This window comes from Melanerpes formicivorus, unplaced genomic scaffold (genome assembly GCF_026170545.1).
Source record: "Melanerpes formicivorus ecotype bairdi unplaced genomic scaffold, bMelFor1.0.p_v2 SCAF_12, whole genome shotgun sequence".
NCBI lineage: Eukaryota > Metazoa > Chordata > Aves > Piciformes > Picidae > Melanerpes > Melanerpes formicivorus.
In genome coordinates, this window is record NW_027142364.1 from 4,081,903 (window position 1) to 4,098,096 (window position 16,194).

Below are 16,194 nucleotides of genomic sequence, written 5' to 3' on the forward strand. Positions count from 1 at the left end.
CTCCCCAGGTTAATGAGGTGGTTACCTGGGGAGGACAGGAATGGTTGGCCAATCACACCACAAAGCAAGCTGCAAAGGTCACGGCACTGCACTGTATCATTCATGGACTATGCCTTGCTGAGCTGTCTCGGGTCTTCTCTTGATGAATTGCAACAAGGACAAGAGACACCCCAGTGTGAAACTGGCTCTTGTGACAGTGATTGTAGAAAAATGTAGGACTGCAGCCTGCCGTGGTTCAGGGTTTTGAGGCTAAAGATGTGTGGCCAACATCTTGCCTCTGAACGAGCAACAGGTTCCACTGTTGTGGCTTCTCAGCTGGGTAACACTGTGTATGTATGTAAATATTCTCCTAATTTTAGTCATGGGCTGTTTTGGAAGTACTGCCTGGTGCCTCATGGGCCTCCTGTGTCTTGTGTGTCAATAACCTCATGATTAGCTCATAGCCTTCTCAGTATAAGCCTCCTTTTTAAGTGGTGTTTTGTTTAGAAGTATTAATGTGCTAATTGGTAAGAGACAGCTAGAGTGGACTCTTTGTCCACAGGAGTTTGCAAACTGTGTAGCCACATTTGAGGGAAACGATGTAACCATTGTTTTCTCCTTCACCTGTGATGCAAAGCAGAGGTAGAGGGAGACACCTGCAGAATCAGGAGTGTGACTGAGGTGCTCCAGATTTTCTTCTGGGTACTGTGGGTACTGTCCTGCTCACTGACTACAAAGGGGGATTAGTAACAGCAGACTACTGATTTAATCCCTAGCCATGTCCTCATTTGGTCTCTACCACTGGGTGTCATGAGTGCAGCTCTGCTGCTGTGTTTAAATACTTCAGCTGTAGACCTGTTCTCCATCACTTTAAATCATGATCTTGTATTTTTCAAGTGTTTTTACTATACCCCTTTGACAGAAGAGGCTTCACAAGTAGGGAAACTGAAGAATGTTTTAAGACCAACCACTGTCCTATCTACCTTCTCTGAGTTGCAATTAGTGTTGTAACCCACCAGGAAATATACACCCAACACCTGAAGGAGCTGACTCTGCTTGTGCTCATTGTCCCTTCCAGGGCTCAGTACAGAAGTTCTGGCATTTACAAGGAAGCAAAGATTGCAACAGCAAGCAGGAGAGTTATGAGGCAGTCTTAGGGCTGAGGGTATTTATACCTCTCTCTCTTCCCCCTTCTCCCCCCTCCTCTTAAAATTGGTATTTGCTTTTCATTGAGTGGTTTCAACTGACTTCAGGTGCCTGGGGCCAGTGAACTTCACTGTCAACAGATAAATCATTTCTGTGACCAAAAAACCCCTAAAAAAATAAATCTTTGATGGAGAGAAACAATCCCCCATCAGTCATTTGGAAACTAGTCTTTAAAAGAGAAATGACCTAGCAGCGGTACTCCTGGGGAGTGGTCTCAGATACGTCCTTGTGTGTGGGTCTAAAATAGACACAGCCACCAAGAGCCAGACTGTTTTTAATGTGCCCTTAACAAGTAAGAGGATGAGGAGTGAAGTACAACTTCTAGTAGTGTTCCCTAAATGAGGGAGCCCATGGTGTATGTCATCACTAAGAAAAAGGCTGGCTGAGGGGCCAGACATTCATTAGTCAGAAATTCCTTCCAAAGGCAGGTGGTGGGATAATTTCTGTAAAGCTTGTGTTTTAGAAACTGCTGCATGGAGGAAGCATCAGAAATCCCAATCCTCCTCCCATCTCTTCCATGTTTATCCAGCCAAATTAGTCATGGATTAAAGCTGACTCTAAGAGAGACCTGAATGCAGGACTGAGTCTGTTCCATGGGCCTGGGAATCCATGCATTACAGAAGGGTATGTTTGTAAAACAGCAACACCCCTTCCCATGGCAGAGGCTCCTTTCATGTTTGCTTTGTGTTCTGCAGCTGATTTAATCTCCTGACACCTGCTTTAGTCTGTGGCTTTCTGGAGGCTAAAGGACACTGTAGCCAGGTGTTGGCCTAGATGTTTCCAACACCTTCCAGATTGATTTGGGCTCTGGCCTCTCTCTCTTTCAGTGATGTATTGATCTGCAGCATAAGGCAGGTTTCCTGCCCTCCCTGTTATCTGCAAAGTGAAATGTCACATCTTGTCTCAGATCTGGGGCTCTCGCCAAGCTCCACAACAAGAACAGTTCATCTTCCTCGGTGTGCTTGGATCAGCTTGTTCATGTTACACAGCCAACAGGTTTTCAATGGCAGTGCTGCTTTTTTGTTCACAGATTCATAGAATGGTTTCGATTGGAAGGGACTTTGAAGATTATCTAGTTCCTTCCCCCCTGCCATGGGCATGGACACCTTCCACTAGAGCAGGTTGCGTAAGACCCTGTTCAACCTGGCCTTGAATGCTTCTAGGGAGGGGGCGGGTGATGTTCCTAAACATCACCTCTTCCCAGTGCACTTCATTCTTTTTTCATCATTCTAGGTAAAAAATACTTTGGTTTGCATTAAATGTTGCAGAATTGTAAGCCAGCTTGCATCAAATTAAGTGTATTTGCTTAAGAGCTTGATGATTTACCAAGCTGTGTGTTGACTGTGACTTGATGATCCGTGGGGAGCAGTCTTTCTGATTTAGTGTGTGTCTGCTCATCAAAGATGGATGATTGCCACTATGTGTCATAAAACTTCATCTGACAAAACCAACTCCATAGCAAAATAATGCTGTCTCCAAAGGGCAATAATTCTTTGCTTTCCTGTCCCATATGTTTAAGGAGCTCAGAGCAGCTCAGATATTCTCGGAAAGATTTCTTTATACTTCTTCTGTTAACAATGAACAAAGGCCCATCAAAGCTTTTGCCAGCTCGCTCTTAGTTGTCAAAATTCTTTTGTGAGAGCCTAGGAAAATGGTCTCTAACTGCATAAAATCTGTAGGATTTAGACTCCTATCTATGATAAATAATGGGAATTAAGGGGCTAAATACCTTTGGGGTCTTGGATTTTTTTAATGAAATCTTAGGTCTGGGGGATGAATTTCTCCTTTCCCTTTTTTGTTTTAAAGTCACCCTTGAGTGAGGAAAGGTAATGAACTAAATGCTGGTTTTATGGGGTGAAGTTATCTTCCTGCAAAGTACACACAGTGCAAAAAGGAAATGCCAGTCTTACAAGAGACCATGGGTATCAGCTGGGGATGCCTGCCTCTGTTGAAAAGTTGGTGTGCTGCTTTGCTCATTGATGAAGGGTCTCAGGGGATCTGAGAACCTGTGCTTCCTGGAAGACCAAAGCAGTGTAAGATGTGCCTACATGACAGACTGCTGCTGTGGGAGTGGAAAATGAGTTGTTCATCCTTAACAGGTGTGCTTCCTGGTGTGCTTCCTGGTGCTCTTCCTGGTGTGCTTTGTGGTGGGCTTCCAGATCTGCCCAGGAGAAGGCAGGTGCAAATCCTTTCCTCCCTGCAGTGTTTGTGCATCTTTAGAAAAAAACAACCCATTACTAGCTAGTAGAGGGAAAAAATCATAGGGAGCAGATGAGAGTGAAGGACTTCAAAATCTTAACCATGGAGCAACAGTTGGGCTCCTTTCTCCTTTATCTCTCTTTTCAAAGCATCATGTTTCTCAGACTTGTCGTTACCACAGCCATAAGGTGCAGGATGCCACTTTGTACCTATAGGTTGCACCAGTAGCCAAAGTGTAAGGCATTAAGCTGGACAGAAGGCAATATGAGGCTGAATTCCTCCTTACAGAGGATGGATGGATCCCTGTTCTTGGGCAATAATCAAGCCAAGGGGATTTTGTAGAGTTTGGATGCAGAATATTCTCAGAGCAGAAAATAAAGACCCTTCCTGCCAGGGTGTTCCTAGTTAAAGAAACAAGACAAATAAACCTTACCAAAACATTTATTCCAACCAGTTAAAACTAATAACAAGCACAGTAACTTCCTAAATATATCCTGGGGGGGGGGACCTAAAGTGGGAAGGGGTTTTTCTTAGCCTATCTACCAAATACTTATGGTGGAAATCCTCTAAATAACTCTATACCAACTTCTTAAATATATCCTATGGGGAGGAAGGGGAACCTAAAGTGGGAAGGTTTTTTAATTAACCTATCTATCAAATACCTATGATGGAAATCCTCTTAGTAACTCTATACCAACTTCCTAAATATATCCTATGGGGGGGGGGGAGGGAACCTAAAGTGGGAAGGGTTTTTTTCTTAACCTATCTACCTAATACCTATGGTTGGAATCCTCTTAATAACTCTATACCAACTTCCTAACTATATCCTATGGGGAGGGGGTTAACCTAAAGTGGGAAGGGGTTTTTTCTTGACTTATCTACCAAATATCTATGGTGGGAGTCCTCCTAATAAGTCTAAACCAACATCAAGGGTGGATAAAGGACATTGTTGCATTTCCTGGTCTCTGATGTTGTTCTGCAGTTGGAATGTGACATGAAGAAATAACTTACTAAATAAACTATAGTGATGGAAAGGGTCATTAAGTGGAAAGGGTGCTGCTCTTGACCTGTCTACTCTAGGTATGTTCTGGAAACTCTCTTAACCTTTCTAAGACTACAGAACACGGTTGGATAAGAGCCAACAATTCTGGTGCAATTCCTGGTGTTCTTTGTGGTGTACTTCTTGGTGCTCTTGCTGATGCGGCTCTTGGTGCTCTTGCTGGTGTGGCTCTTGGTGCTCTTCCTGGTCTGCTTCCTGATGTTCTTTGCAGTAGTTTTCGTAGTTGTCTTTGTGGTGCGCTTCCTGGTGTGACTCTTGGTCTTCTTTGTGGTGTGATTCCTGGCGCACTTTGTGGTGTTCTTCCTGGTGGGCTACGTGGTGTGCTTCTTGGTGCTCTTCCTGGTGGGCCTTGTGGTGTGCTTCCTGGTGTGCTACCAGGTGCTCTTAAGGGTGCGCTACCAGGTGCTCTTGATGGTGCGCTACCTGGTGCTCCTGATGGTGCGCTCCCTGGTGCTCTTAATGGTGTGCTGCCTGGTGCACTACCCGGTGCTCTTGATGGTGCGCTACCCGGTGTGCTACCCACTGCTCTTGATGGTGCGCTACCCGGTGTGCTACCCACTGCTCTTGATGGTGCGCTGCCCACTGCTCTTCCTGGTGGTATTTGTGGTATACTTCTTTCTGCTCTTCCTGGTACAAATCCTGGTGTACCTTGTGGTGCTCTTCCTGGTGTGCTTCCTGGTGCATTTCCAGGTCTCTGAGTTTGCTGTAAACTTTGAACGTTCTTTCTTCTTTCTGTCCTGGCTTTGTTCTTGATGTAATTGTCTTCCACTTCATGTAAGTAGCCTTCAATGACTCCAATCTGCAATTAGAAAGAAGTGGTGTCAGAAACTTGTCCCTTCTCTCTAGTGAAGCTTCAAACATTTTGGCAATTAATTTCTTTCCAAACTAACTGTGACTAAAAATAAGCTGTCCTGGATGGACAAAAAGCCTCAAAACTACTCTGAATCAGACAATGAGGCAGAAGTTAGTAGGTCTGGTTCTTTAGGCTTACCTGAACATGTTTCAGAGCCAGAATGAGCCAGGTGGGCGTGCTTTTGGCCACATTTGGAAAGAAGGCTTTCTATAGGTTGCAATACCAGGGTTTTATCCCTAGATCTGTGTTTCTGTGTTGCTACTGGCCATTATTGCCTCGGGAAATCTATAAGTATCAGCCCAAAGAGCCAGAGCTTTGTCTTGCAATTGTCCACGCTCTGGAAGGAACCATAAGCTTCACTTGGAAGCTGAACTGTGTTTCAGTTTACCCAGACAAGACAGCAAGGACCCCTCGCTATTTTCAGCGTTGTAAAGCCCAGAGGACAGACACACGTCTTGCCGGGCCGAAAGGCGAAACCCCAGAGGAGCTGAGTCCCTGGGACAGTTTCGTTTGACTGGAGAAAGAAGCGAGCGCTGCTACAAAAGGATTACAGCCCAGAAACCTCCCCTCTACAAAGCTTTCAGCTGCAAACCCTTTGGGAACAAATTCTGCCTCAGTAATAGGCTGCAGACACCAACAGAAAGTGAAACGGTGCTCCTGCAGCTTCCACGTGGTCGGCGCCATTTTGGTTTGTCTAGATCTTACACGTGTGCCACGAGGTATCAGGATCAGTGAGTAATGACAATATCTGATTTTTGTAAGCATCTACTGAAGGTCTGTTGCCTTAGGGAATTCTAGAGTTCCCCCACCCCGCTGTGGGCAATCACCGGCTTCATTGATCATTAATTTATCCTTTTATAGACCCTAACATAAGCAAACAAATAAATAAACACAGGCAGGCACCTCTCATACCATTGGCTGGAGTGGCAGTACCTGATTTCATCATTTTAAAAGTTTTGGTTGTGGTATTTTTGTTGTTGTTGTTCCTTTCTATTTGGATTCAATTCCTGCTGTGCAATAGACTCATTGAAATCTGTGCATTGAAAACAGGAATTTATCACAGCTCTGTCTTTAAATGGCACTGAAAAACAGCCATGTTAAAAGGAAGGGATGATGAGGAAATTAATCTCAAGTAAGTTTTTTCTTGATAAGGAGAGAGAACAGAAGCTTCTGGCATTTATATGCCAAAAATCAACACATGGAGAAAAATGAGCATTCCACCTTGCTGTGGCAAGAATCATTTTTCTATCAAATCAAAATGAACTTCTGAATAAATATGTTTTCCCACAAACAGAATGCACTGGAGAACACAGGGACAGAATAGATGACCTCAGTGTCCCCCTAGATGAAAAGCATTAATTATTCTAGTAAAGAGTACATTCAGATAGCCACAGCTTCTTTGCAGGGCTGGTTTCAGGACAACCAGAAGTACAGATTAGCAGTGCTGTGGACAGGCATCCCTAATTTGATGGCTGTCTCTCCCCATCCCTTACCTTTATTCATACCCTTCACCAGCTTTTGTGCCACGCAGCTTTTCTGTAGAGGGAAGATGAGAATCATCTCCCTTCACAGAGAGTTGTATTCAAGACCTAGACCCTATGTAATGTGAGGATCTACAGAATCAATCTTCCGGTTGCCTTTTAAGCTGAATTAAAATAAATAAATAAATGAAACAAAAGAGAAAGGAAAAAAAAGTCTGCATCTATCATCCTGACATGCATTCAGTGGAGTGTTGCTTCTTTGGGCACAACACACAACAGCTGACTGGGAATTAATCTGAGCGGTGCTTCCTATTGTATTTCTTCCTACATTGAGCGGTTACTAAAGTGCTCCTCAGCCCTGAACTTGAAGCTGTGTCGTGTGCTCTGGCCGTGGTTTGTGCTGGGGAGGGGCATGTGTGTGTGACGGAGAGCAAACGAGGCGAGCAGAAAGGTTTATGGACAATTACATCTGCCTCGCTGGGTGCCAAGGGCAGGAGGAACACATCTGTGAGGGGAGCTCTGCCTCCTCCTCCTCCTCACAAAGCTTGCAAGGGTGACATTTTCAGCAGATTGGCTTTGCAGAGCACTGTGCTTGATGCCACAGAAAAGAGTTTTCTGCCATGCTGGTGCCTGTTAATGGGTGCTTGCTTGTGGGCTTTAGCTCTGTTGCCAATAGACCCATTGCAAGAGGAGCACAGAGAGGCTGGGGCTCTGAAGAGCGTCTCCCTAGCTGCCTCTGCCATGGTGTGCTCACAATATAAACATTGGGAGGATTAGAGGAAGGAATCATTATCCTAGCCTCATTTTTAAGAAACTGAAATAAAAGCTTAGGAAATCATTGATCTGGCCAAAAGCACATGGAAAGTCTCAGAAAGACTAATCACTTTGTGCCAAGCTCCAGTCCAGGGGCTTAGCCATATTAAAAACAATCACCAAGCCCCCAAGACAACAGCAAATGAAAATGTTTGTGTACTTCCACCTGCAGAGGAAAGTTGATCTTTCCTATTTTGGGGGTAGCACAAAGGGCGGTAAGAGGAAGGGAAATGGGTCCTGGACATCAAGGGAGGGCAAAGGGGGCACCAGGAAAACAACAATTTTTTACAGCAGCACCTTCAGGAGCATCCAGTGCTGCTTGTGCTGATGGTGATGCCATCAGAAATCCCCAGTGAATGATGTTCCTACCTAAACCCCTGGCTTGGCTGCTGCTGTATGCTTTTCATATTTATAGAATACCTGTCAGCTCCAGCCCCCAAAATAAGTTCTAATATGGCATATCAGGGGTGGAAATAATAGTTGCTTACATAATTGCAATGTTACTGACACAGCTGATGAGCTGATGATGTTATTTGCACAGCAGTGATGGCATTCAAACCCTTGCCGACTCACAATTACCCTGTATGCTCTGAGCCCTAGCATGATTTAAATTACCCCAGGAACACAAAGAAAATACAATCTCTTGACAAGATAAAGGAGGAGGGGGGAGGAATGGCTTAGAAATCTCTTTTCGGTGGCTGCAACGTTCAGTACTGCTTATTCATGGCTTTTTAGCTTGCACATTTCATTTTAAGAAAGTAAATTGGAAGCATTATGTTCTGCCTTTTTGCCTTGATTTAAACCCTCCCCGTGCCTGCTCTTCTGCTGCCTGACCGTGGGGAGCCACCTCTGGGGCTCTCGTTGGGAAATGCTAATATTTTCAATCGATAGCGTCACTTTTTTCTCCCCACCTCCCCACCCTCAATAACTGTTTAAGTAAGAATCCACGTGGGTAGGAGTAGCTAGAAGGACATTGTTCGTAGCCAGCCCAAATGTGATTAGTGTTAAAGCAACAGCTGCTGTAGGCAAATGGATTTTGGAAGAGATTTGGGACTTATTCCCAAGCTGGATACAGAGTGATGCTGAGTCCAAATCCCAGCATCACACAGCTGAATCCTGCAGCTACCATGTAAGCTAAAGCAGTGCTGAAGCCCAAGAGAAGAGGCTTTGATCCACAGTAGAGCATTGGTGTTGCCAGTGATGTACAGGAGGCTCATTTTGGACCCAATCCCAACTCACAGAGATCAGCGGCATTGGGTCAGTCCTTTGCACTATTTGTGCTTGTATTACGTTCTCCCTCTGCTAATCCCCTGGTCCACATAGTGTCCACATGTGCCACAGTCTGTGCTTGGGAGCTGGTCAGCAGCATGGCATCCCATCTGCAGAGGCTGTGCTCAGCTCTCTGTAGCTGAATTTGCTGCTAGACCTCCCTGGGGTGAAGTCCCTTAAATACTCTCCTGAACACATGAAACCACGTTTCTCCCAGCTACACAATGTCTTTATAGTCTTTTTCTCAAGTGCCTGTTGACCTGAGAATTTACAAAGGCAAATCAGGCTTCAACCTATTTTCAACCCTTTGCTGCTGTGACATCTTGCTTTCAAGATATCCTGAGCATTTGCCTCCCCAGTCACTCCCAGCAGTGCAGTGGCAGCACTTCTACTTTGTATCCATGTCTACAGCCCTGGCCTATCCAGAGGCTCCTTGGTATGTGCCTGCCCATCTATTCAAGTTCCTCCCATCCTTTCCTTCATTAGCTCCTGATTTCAGGCTGTTCCTGACCCTGTTTCTTTGACTGTTTTTTTTCCTCTGGCCCCTGGGATCAGCTGCAGGGAGCAGGGAAAAAGGAATAGAATGAGGATCAAGCAGAAGGAGGGAAGAAACAGAAACAGAAGATGCCTTTAAAACAAATCACATGTTCAGTCCACAGCACAGCCATGTGGTACAGATGCTTTGGCATCAAGCTCAGCAGAGATGTGTAGGGGCCTAGGGACAGAAATCTGAAAATGAACCAGGTGCTCTGCAGAGTTTATCTTGTGCTCTTTACCTTAATATTGCATTTGTTTTACATTGCCCCCAAATTCTTTCTTGTGGTTCAAGTTTTTACATTGATAATATGTTGTGGAAGATATCAGTGGTGGAAATTGTTGGTTTGGGGAGGGGCAGAACAAAAAGGGAATTGACACCGAGAAAGCAGTTGGGCTTGTGCAAGAGTATAGGCATAGAGTGTTGGTGTTTCAGCTGTCTGCTGTCAGTGTTACAGCCATGAGTCCATCAAGGTACCTAGGGAATCAAAGCAATGGGCAAATGCTGGGTCTGCATGCCCAGTACTTAGGGGAATTCAGTTAGGATAGAAATCTCTAGGCTGGAGGCTGAATGAAAACGAGAAACAGGACAAGAAAAGTGAACTTGTTTGGCTTACTGAAGGAAATTACACTGGTTTTTAAACCAGAGCTTTGAATGGGGAGGACAAAGCCTCCCTGCATGCCCTCAGACCAAGAAACTGCTGGCCTCAATGACACAACCTTTGCTGTGTTGCTGAGACACCAGCACAGAGCTGCAGCACCAATAGGGCACATCTGAAAAGTATTTCTGTTCTTCTGCTCTTTGGGAAAATAAGATGAATGAGTGAGGTTGTGTCTGCCTTCCCTTAGTGCCACACATCAAGGTGTTTTTTACTCCAACATAGTGTGAGAAGGTGAAAAGTGTAATTGGTGCACCAGGACTACCTGAATGGGCTGTAAAACAATTAGTCTGCTCTGAAGTCCAGTTCTGAGCTTGCTGGGAGATGGAAACACTTTGTGGTCCATGCAAATACTGAAGTGATCAGTTTTTTCTTAACTGAAATGGTTTGACATCATTCTCTAAGGCTGGGCAGACCGTGTAAACACCAACAGCTTTGGTGCAATTATCTAAGGCAGTCAGTGTCTGCAGTGAAAACACGAAGCTCTCTGGGCAAGAGGCAGTGCAACAGGATTAGCTGGAGGGATAAACTGCAGAGGGTCTGATCAGGTAAGGTAATATACAGTTTCCCTTTGGCTTAGGACTTGATTCAGACCTGCAGGAGTTTTTGAAAATGACATTATAAAGATCTACACAAAGGTAAGGACCAATAGAGGCCTTGTTTGGAGAATATAAAAATCTTTCTAGTCCTGCCCTTTCGTCCACGTTGCCCAGTGATGGATAAAGGGGTGAGACACGCTGCTGCGAGCGGCCAGCCCTGCTCTCAGGATGCCATCCTGATTGATTCGCTTGTGGCGTGGGGAGACATGTAAGCAGCACTTGCTGGCTGCAGTTGAATTACAATCATCCAAAGCTTTCAGTGTAAGGGACCTCTGGAGGTCATCTAGACCAACCTCCTCTTCAAAGCAAGGCTTTATGGGAAGTTCACATCTCCCTTTCCAAAAAAATGATGCATTTCTGGCAAAGTCCTATCAGTCACTCCTGAATTTGCCTGGATGCATCTTGTTTTGCCCTGAAATACCACAATGCAAGCACATTCCTTGTCCTTCCTATGTGCTCATAAGGACAAGACACCTCACACATGGCTCTTCATTTCATAGCCAGCAGGTCAAGGGAGGTGATTCTCCCCCTCTACTCTGCTCTAGTGAATCCCCACCTGGAGTACTGCATCCAGTTCTGGAGCCACTATTACAGGAAAATGTCCAGAGAAGAGCCATGAGGATGATTAGAGAGCTGAAGCTCCTCTCCTATAAGGACAGACTGAGGGAGTTGGGGCTGTTCAGTCTGGAGAAGAGAAGGCTCCAAGGAGACCTAATTGTGGCCTTCCAGTATCTGAAGGGGGCCTACAAGAAAGCTGGGGAGAGACTTTTTAGGGTGTTAGGTAATGATAGGACTGGGGGGAATGGAAAAAAAAATAGAAATGGGTAGATTCAGATTGGATGTTAGGAAGAAGTTCTTCACCATGAGGGTGGTGAGACACTGGAACAGGTTGCCCAGGGAGGTGGTGGAAGCCTCTTCCCTGGAGGTTTTGATGGCCAGGCTGGATGTGGCTGTGAGCAACCTGCTGTAGTGTGAGGTGTCCCTGCCCATGGCAGGGGGGTTGGAACAAGATGATCCTTGAGATCCCTTCCAACCCTAACAATTCTATGATTCTATGATATGTAACAGCTACAAGAAGGGAACGCTGTGACACTATCCATCATTCAGCGTGTTTTTGTCCAAGTCCTGATGGGCCACAGATGTCATGAAACTTGTCAACCTTTGCTGCAAGGGGGCTGTTCCAAGGAACAGATGTCTGTGCTCAGTGGCTTGCTGACTGTGAGAGGAAGCTCCACAGCTTACCCCAAAATGGGGAACTATTCTTGTCACAACTAACTTGAAAGCTCAGGGGTGTTTTAAAAGATCGGCATCAATTTGAAGAGGAATTCAAAACATCAGTTACAGTACCTGCTAAAGAGTTTAAAAGGAAATGAGAAAGAGGATCCTGCAAGGACAAACTCCTGGAGGAAAAGAACTTTGTGTGGAAAAAAAATGTAGATGGATAGGCAGCAAGCAGAGTCTGTAAACAGTAAAGCTGTAAAAGTGTGTCTTGCATGGGTGCACGTCTGTGTGTTCTCTAGAAAGCCTGAGCATCCCAGCTTCCTACATCTCAATACAAATCAGGGGAGTCATTCTCAAATAAGAAACAGGTGCTCTGGAAAATATATGCAGGAACTATAAATAACATGTAATGGCAGAAAGGATCTTCTGGCACACAGAATCTATTTTTATTACTTGGGAGCTATTAGTAATAGGAGGCAAATGAGCTGCCTTGATACATGAAGTACCTCACAACGTTTTCCTTTATCTCCCAGCACTACTTGCTGGAGCACTGCTTGCAGCAATATAACCAAAGGAACAGCACTTGAAGGGCCTATGAGTAAGTAGGGATTGCTGTACAGACCATGGAGGAGAAGCTTGAGAAAAGCTACTGATGTTTTAAGGAAAATTAATTCCAATCTGTACCTTCCATTAAGGTCAGTTAGAACAAAGGTTGCTCAGATCTGGGAGAAAAACTTCAGAAATTACTGTGGGTGTGTTAAGTGGAGAGCAAAGAACTGCTGTGGTTGCTTTTGGAAGGGAGAGCATCATCTGAACTGCCATGGGCAGGCCAAAGTCACTCCCCTGCATTTGTTTGGCAATGTAACCCAACTGACTGCACAACTGTAGAATAAGAATAGAATAGAATAGAATAGAATAGAATAGAAAGGTTGGAAAAGACCTTTGAGATCATCGAGTCCAACCTATCACCTAACACCATCTAATCAACTAAACCATGGCACCAGTGTCCTCTTAAACACCTCCAGTGATGGTGATTCCACCACCTCCCTGGGCAGCCCATTCCAACACCCAATCACTCTTTCTGTGAAGAACTTCTTCCTAACATCCAGGCTGAACCTCCCCTGGTGCAGCTTGAGGCTGTGTCCTCATGTTCTGTTAGTGGTTGCCTGGGAGAAGAGACCAACCCCCACCTGGCTGCAACCTCCCTTCAGGTAATTGTAGAGAGCAATAACATCTTCTCTGAGCCTCCTCTTCTCCAGGCTAAACAACCCCAGCTCCCTCAGCTTCTCCTCATAGTGTTTGTGCTCCAAACCCTTCACCAGCTTGGACCTCCTTCTGGAAAGGTTCATAGCTTCAGCTGTTGATGCCAAACAGAAGTTTGTTGTCCCTCATGCTTCATTTTGTAGAATCACAGAATACTTTATGTTGGAAGGAACCTTAATCTAGTTCCACCTCCCCATCCCCCCCCAAAAGGCAAGGGCTCCTTCCACTACATCTGTATGTTCATACACCTTGTTTGTATGCACTGCCTGTCTTTAAAGGGAGATGTCTGACAGACAGCTCTGTTACACATTTCCACCCTAAAGGAGTGTGTTTCACTGGTAGCACACTCCAGTGCTAAAGCAGATGGAGGAAAGAGTGTTTGTTGATGAGGAACTGAATAAAAAAGACACTGATGCTGGTAATGAGTTAAATTATTAACTACCTTACAACTCAGATGGGCCTTTTGTACTTTACAAGCTCTCCTAAGTCGCTGTCCAGCACCGTGTTTACTACGAGCAGTCTTATTGACTCGTGCTATTTTTCACAGCAGTAACAATACCTTGTAGTGAGTGTTTATAGGGCTGGAGACCTTCCCTGGCAGAGGGCAGCAGGTAAGTAGACTGCTCATTTATAACTGACAGCATGATTAGCAAGGGCTGGGGAAATGTTTATCTACATCCTTATGTGGGGATTGTTAATGCCCAGAATTGCCTGTGATTTAAGTGCTAGGCAGCTCCAACTAGCTACATTATTCCAGTGTTTAGGACATTTACTGCACAGTTGCTAGATTTGTTGCTATTTAAAATTATTCCAGTGACTTATCACACCCTATAGCTTGGTGGAATAGACCAAAGCCTTTCCCATCAGAAAACACTCCTTTCCAACAGCATTAGCAGAGTTTTGTTGTAGCTGTGGTGGCCTAAGCACTATGGGTATAGATGGTATCTATTATTAGACCAACTGATTTAGCTGGGAAAAAACCCCACGCTTTACATACAGAAACTTTCCTTCTGGTGTGGAACAGCAAACTTGAAACTCTCTGTGTCTGCTTCAGACACAGCCTCTGGTTTTATATTGTAGGGCTGGTCTAGCTGAGATCAGGAGGTGTAGCTCTGTAGTGTGTGGTCACTAAAGAGCTCAGCTTTATATTAGATGCTGGTATCTGGAGGGTGAGAAATGGGCAGGATGTAATTGCTCCTTCCAGTGTAGCTGAGAGCCATGTAGGCCTCATGCCCCAAGATCCTGGGGCACCTTTTCTTTTTTCTGTATGTAAGGCATAAAGAACCAGAGACTCACAAGGGCAGGGACTGAGCAGAAGTATTGATATCTGCCAAACCCCGTTGTCACCTCTCTCTTACTCCAAGAGTTTAGTGAATGCTGTCATGTTTTTCTTGTCCCTACAGTGGGGCTGAATTTATTAATGGGACTCCTTGGATTTGATGGGGCAGATCTCACTTTCTGCTCACTCTCCTAACTTCCTTTCCGTCTGAAAACTTCATGCAGTGCCAGGTTAGAAACCTCTGCCACAGTTACTTGTCCCTTTCAAGACTGTCACTGATTCTGGGTTAATCCTTTCCAGAATGTCTTAATATATTTTCTCTAATCTTAGCATGAAGCCAATCTTTGGCCAACTGTAACAACACTCTTTTGCATTTCTATCTGGTTGCTTTTCTTTCCTTCACTCTCAGTATGCCTGAATCAGGGCCACTAATACTATTTTCCTTTTGCACCTGCACTTTTCTGACTTCATTACACATTAGATGTTACACATTAGACTTCCACTCCTGTTCCAGAAAATTCCTGTTCCTTTCCCATCCTTTGCTTTCCTTTTTCACAACGGCTCCAGGCATTCATGAAGCACGTATCTGCATCACAGCCCCAGAAAGAGAACAAATTAGGAACCAGTGTCCTTCTAATAATTCAGGAATAGCCAAGATCGATACAAGAGAGCACACCAAAACACAGCAACTTTTGAAGCCTGCATGCTCTGAGAACAAGAGAGTTCCCAGTGGCTGTGGCATGGGCTTGGATGACTTTACAAGACATCACAAAGTCGTTTACATCAAATAACTGTTGTAGCAGCCAGCACAATACTACTCAGCAACACATCCACTTTCCAGCGACATCCGATGAATCTCCCTCCTTGCTCCTCTGGCTGACCGAAAGCCTAGCAAGTCTATGGCCCTTTTCCATGGCTTGATTTTCAATTAAGAGATAATGTCAGTGGAAGAGCACAGTTCATCAGATAGTGTTCCCCTGTCACTGCAGAAGGCAGAGATGTAGTAAGCAGAGGTGAACTGCTGGAAATCTATGTGCCTGGCTAAAAGATTATATAATATGTCAGGCTAATTTTACTTCATTTCATATTCACATATATTAATGCAGCTTTTGTTACATACTTATCCTTATGTAAGTTACATCTGTTCTTTTATTCACTCATCCATGTTTGCTCTGCTTTCAGATTTATGAAACAGGCATTCCACTGAGCTCAGCAAAGGATGGGCATAATAACTTATCTAAATTGCAAAGTATGTGATGCCCTTGAGGTAAACTCCAATGTGAAGGCTTTATGAAGTGTTTCACATGTGGAAGTGTAGGGAAGTGTTTATTTGCCAACTCCTGTCTTTCCTTTGGCTGTTCAGATGATGTTAAGAGGATCCTGTGAAACTGCCATGGAAGCCTTAGGGGCAAAGCGGAGGACAGAAGTAGAACTACATTATTGTCTTCATAGGGGAAGCAGAGCCATACTGGCACTTGCACTTATATAGCTTTCTCTATGGATGTCAAACATTTCTGGTTGATAGGCTCTAGACTATTTATTTAATGAAATGCCTCTCACTATGACATTGTGAAGCTTTATTAATGAATTGATTCTTATGAGATAGGAAAGTAGTGTCTTTTTTGTTTTTTACTGTTTTATTTTCTTCTCTCACAAGCTTGTAGAGAAGTAAAGGCCCTGTGGAGCAAAAGGGAAGCTTTCCTGCCCTTTTATGTATCTGAGGTACTCTAAACCCCTTTGCCTCTCTGCAGCTGCTATACAGTCCTGCAGTGGCCATGC

At 44.6% G+C, this 16,194-nt stretch overlaps 1 protein-coding gene across 1 annotated transcript in view; it reads right to left on the reverse strand.

Moving 5' to 3' along the window:
• Positions 1-3,822: 3,822 nt before the first annotated feature.
• The window catches only part of SPATA16 (spermatogenesis associated 16), an 87,165-nt gene continuing 74,793 nt past the window's right edge, over positions 3,823-16,194 (reverse strand). The window contains exon 10 of the mRNA XM_068145680.1: positions 3,823-5,243. Within this exon, the coding sequence (XP_068001781.1) occupies positions 4,461-5,243 (783 nt within the window). The 3' untranslated portion in view covers positions 3,823-4,460. The remainder of the gene's footprint in view (positions 5,244-16,194) is intronic.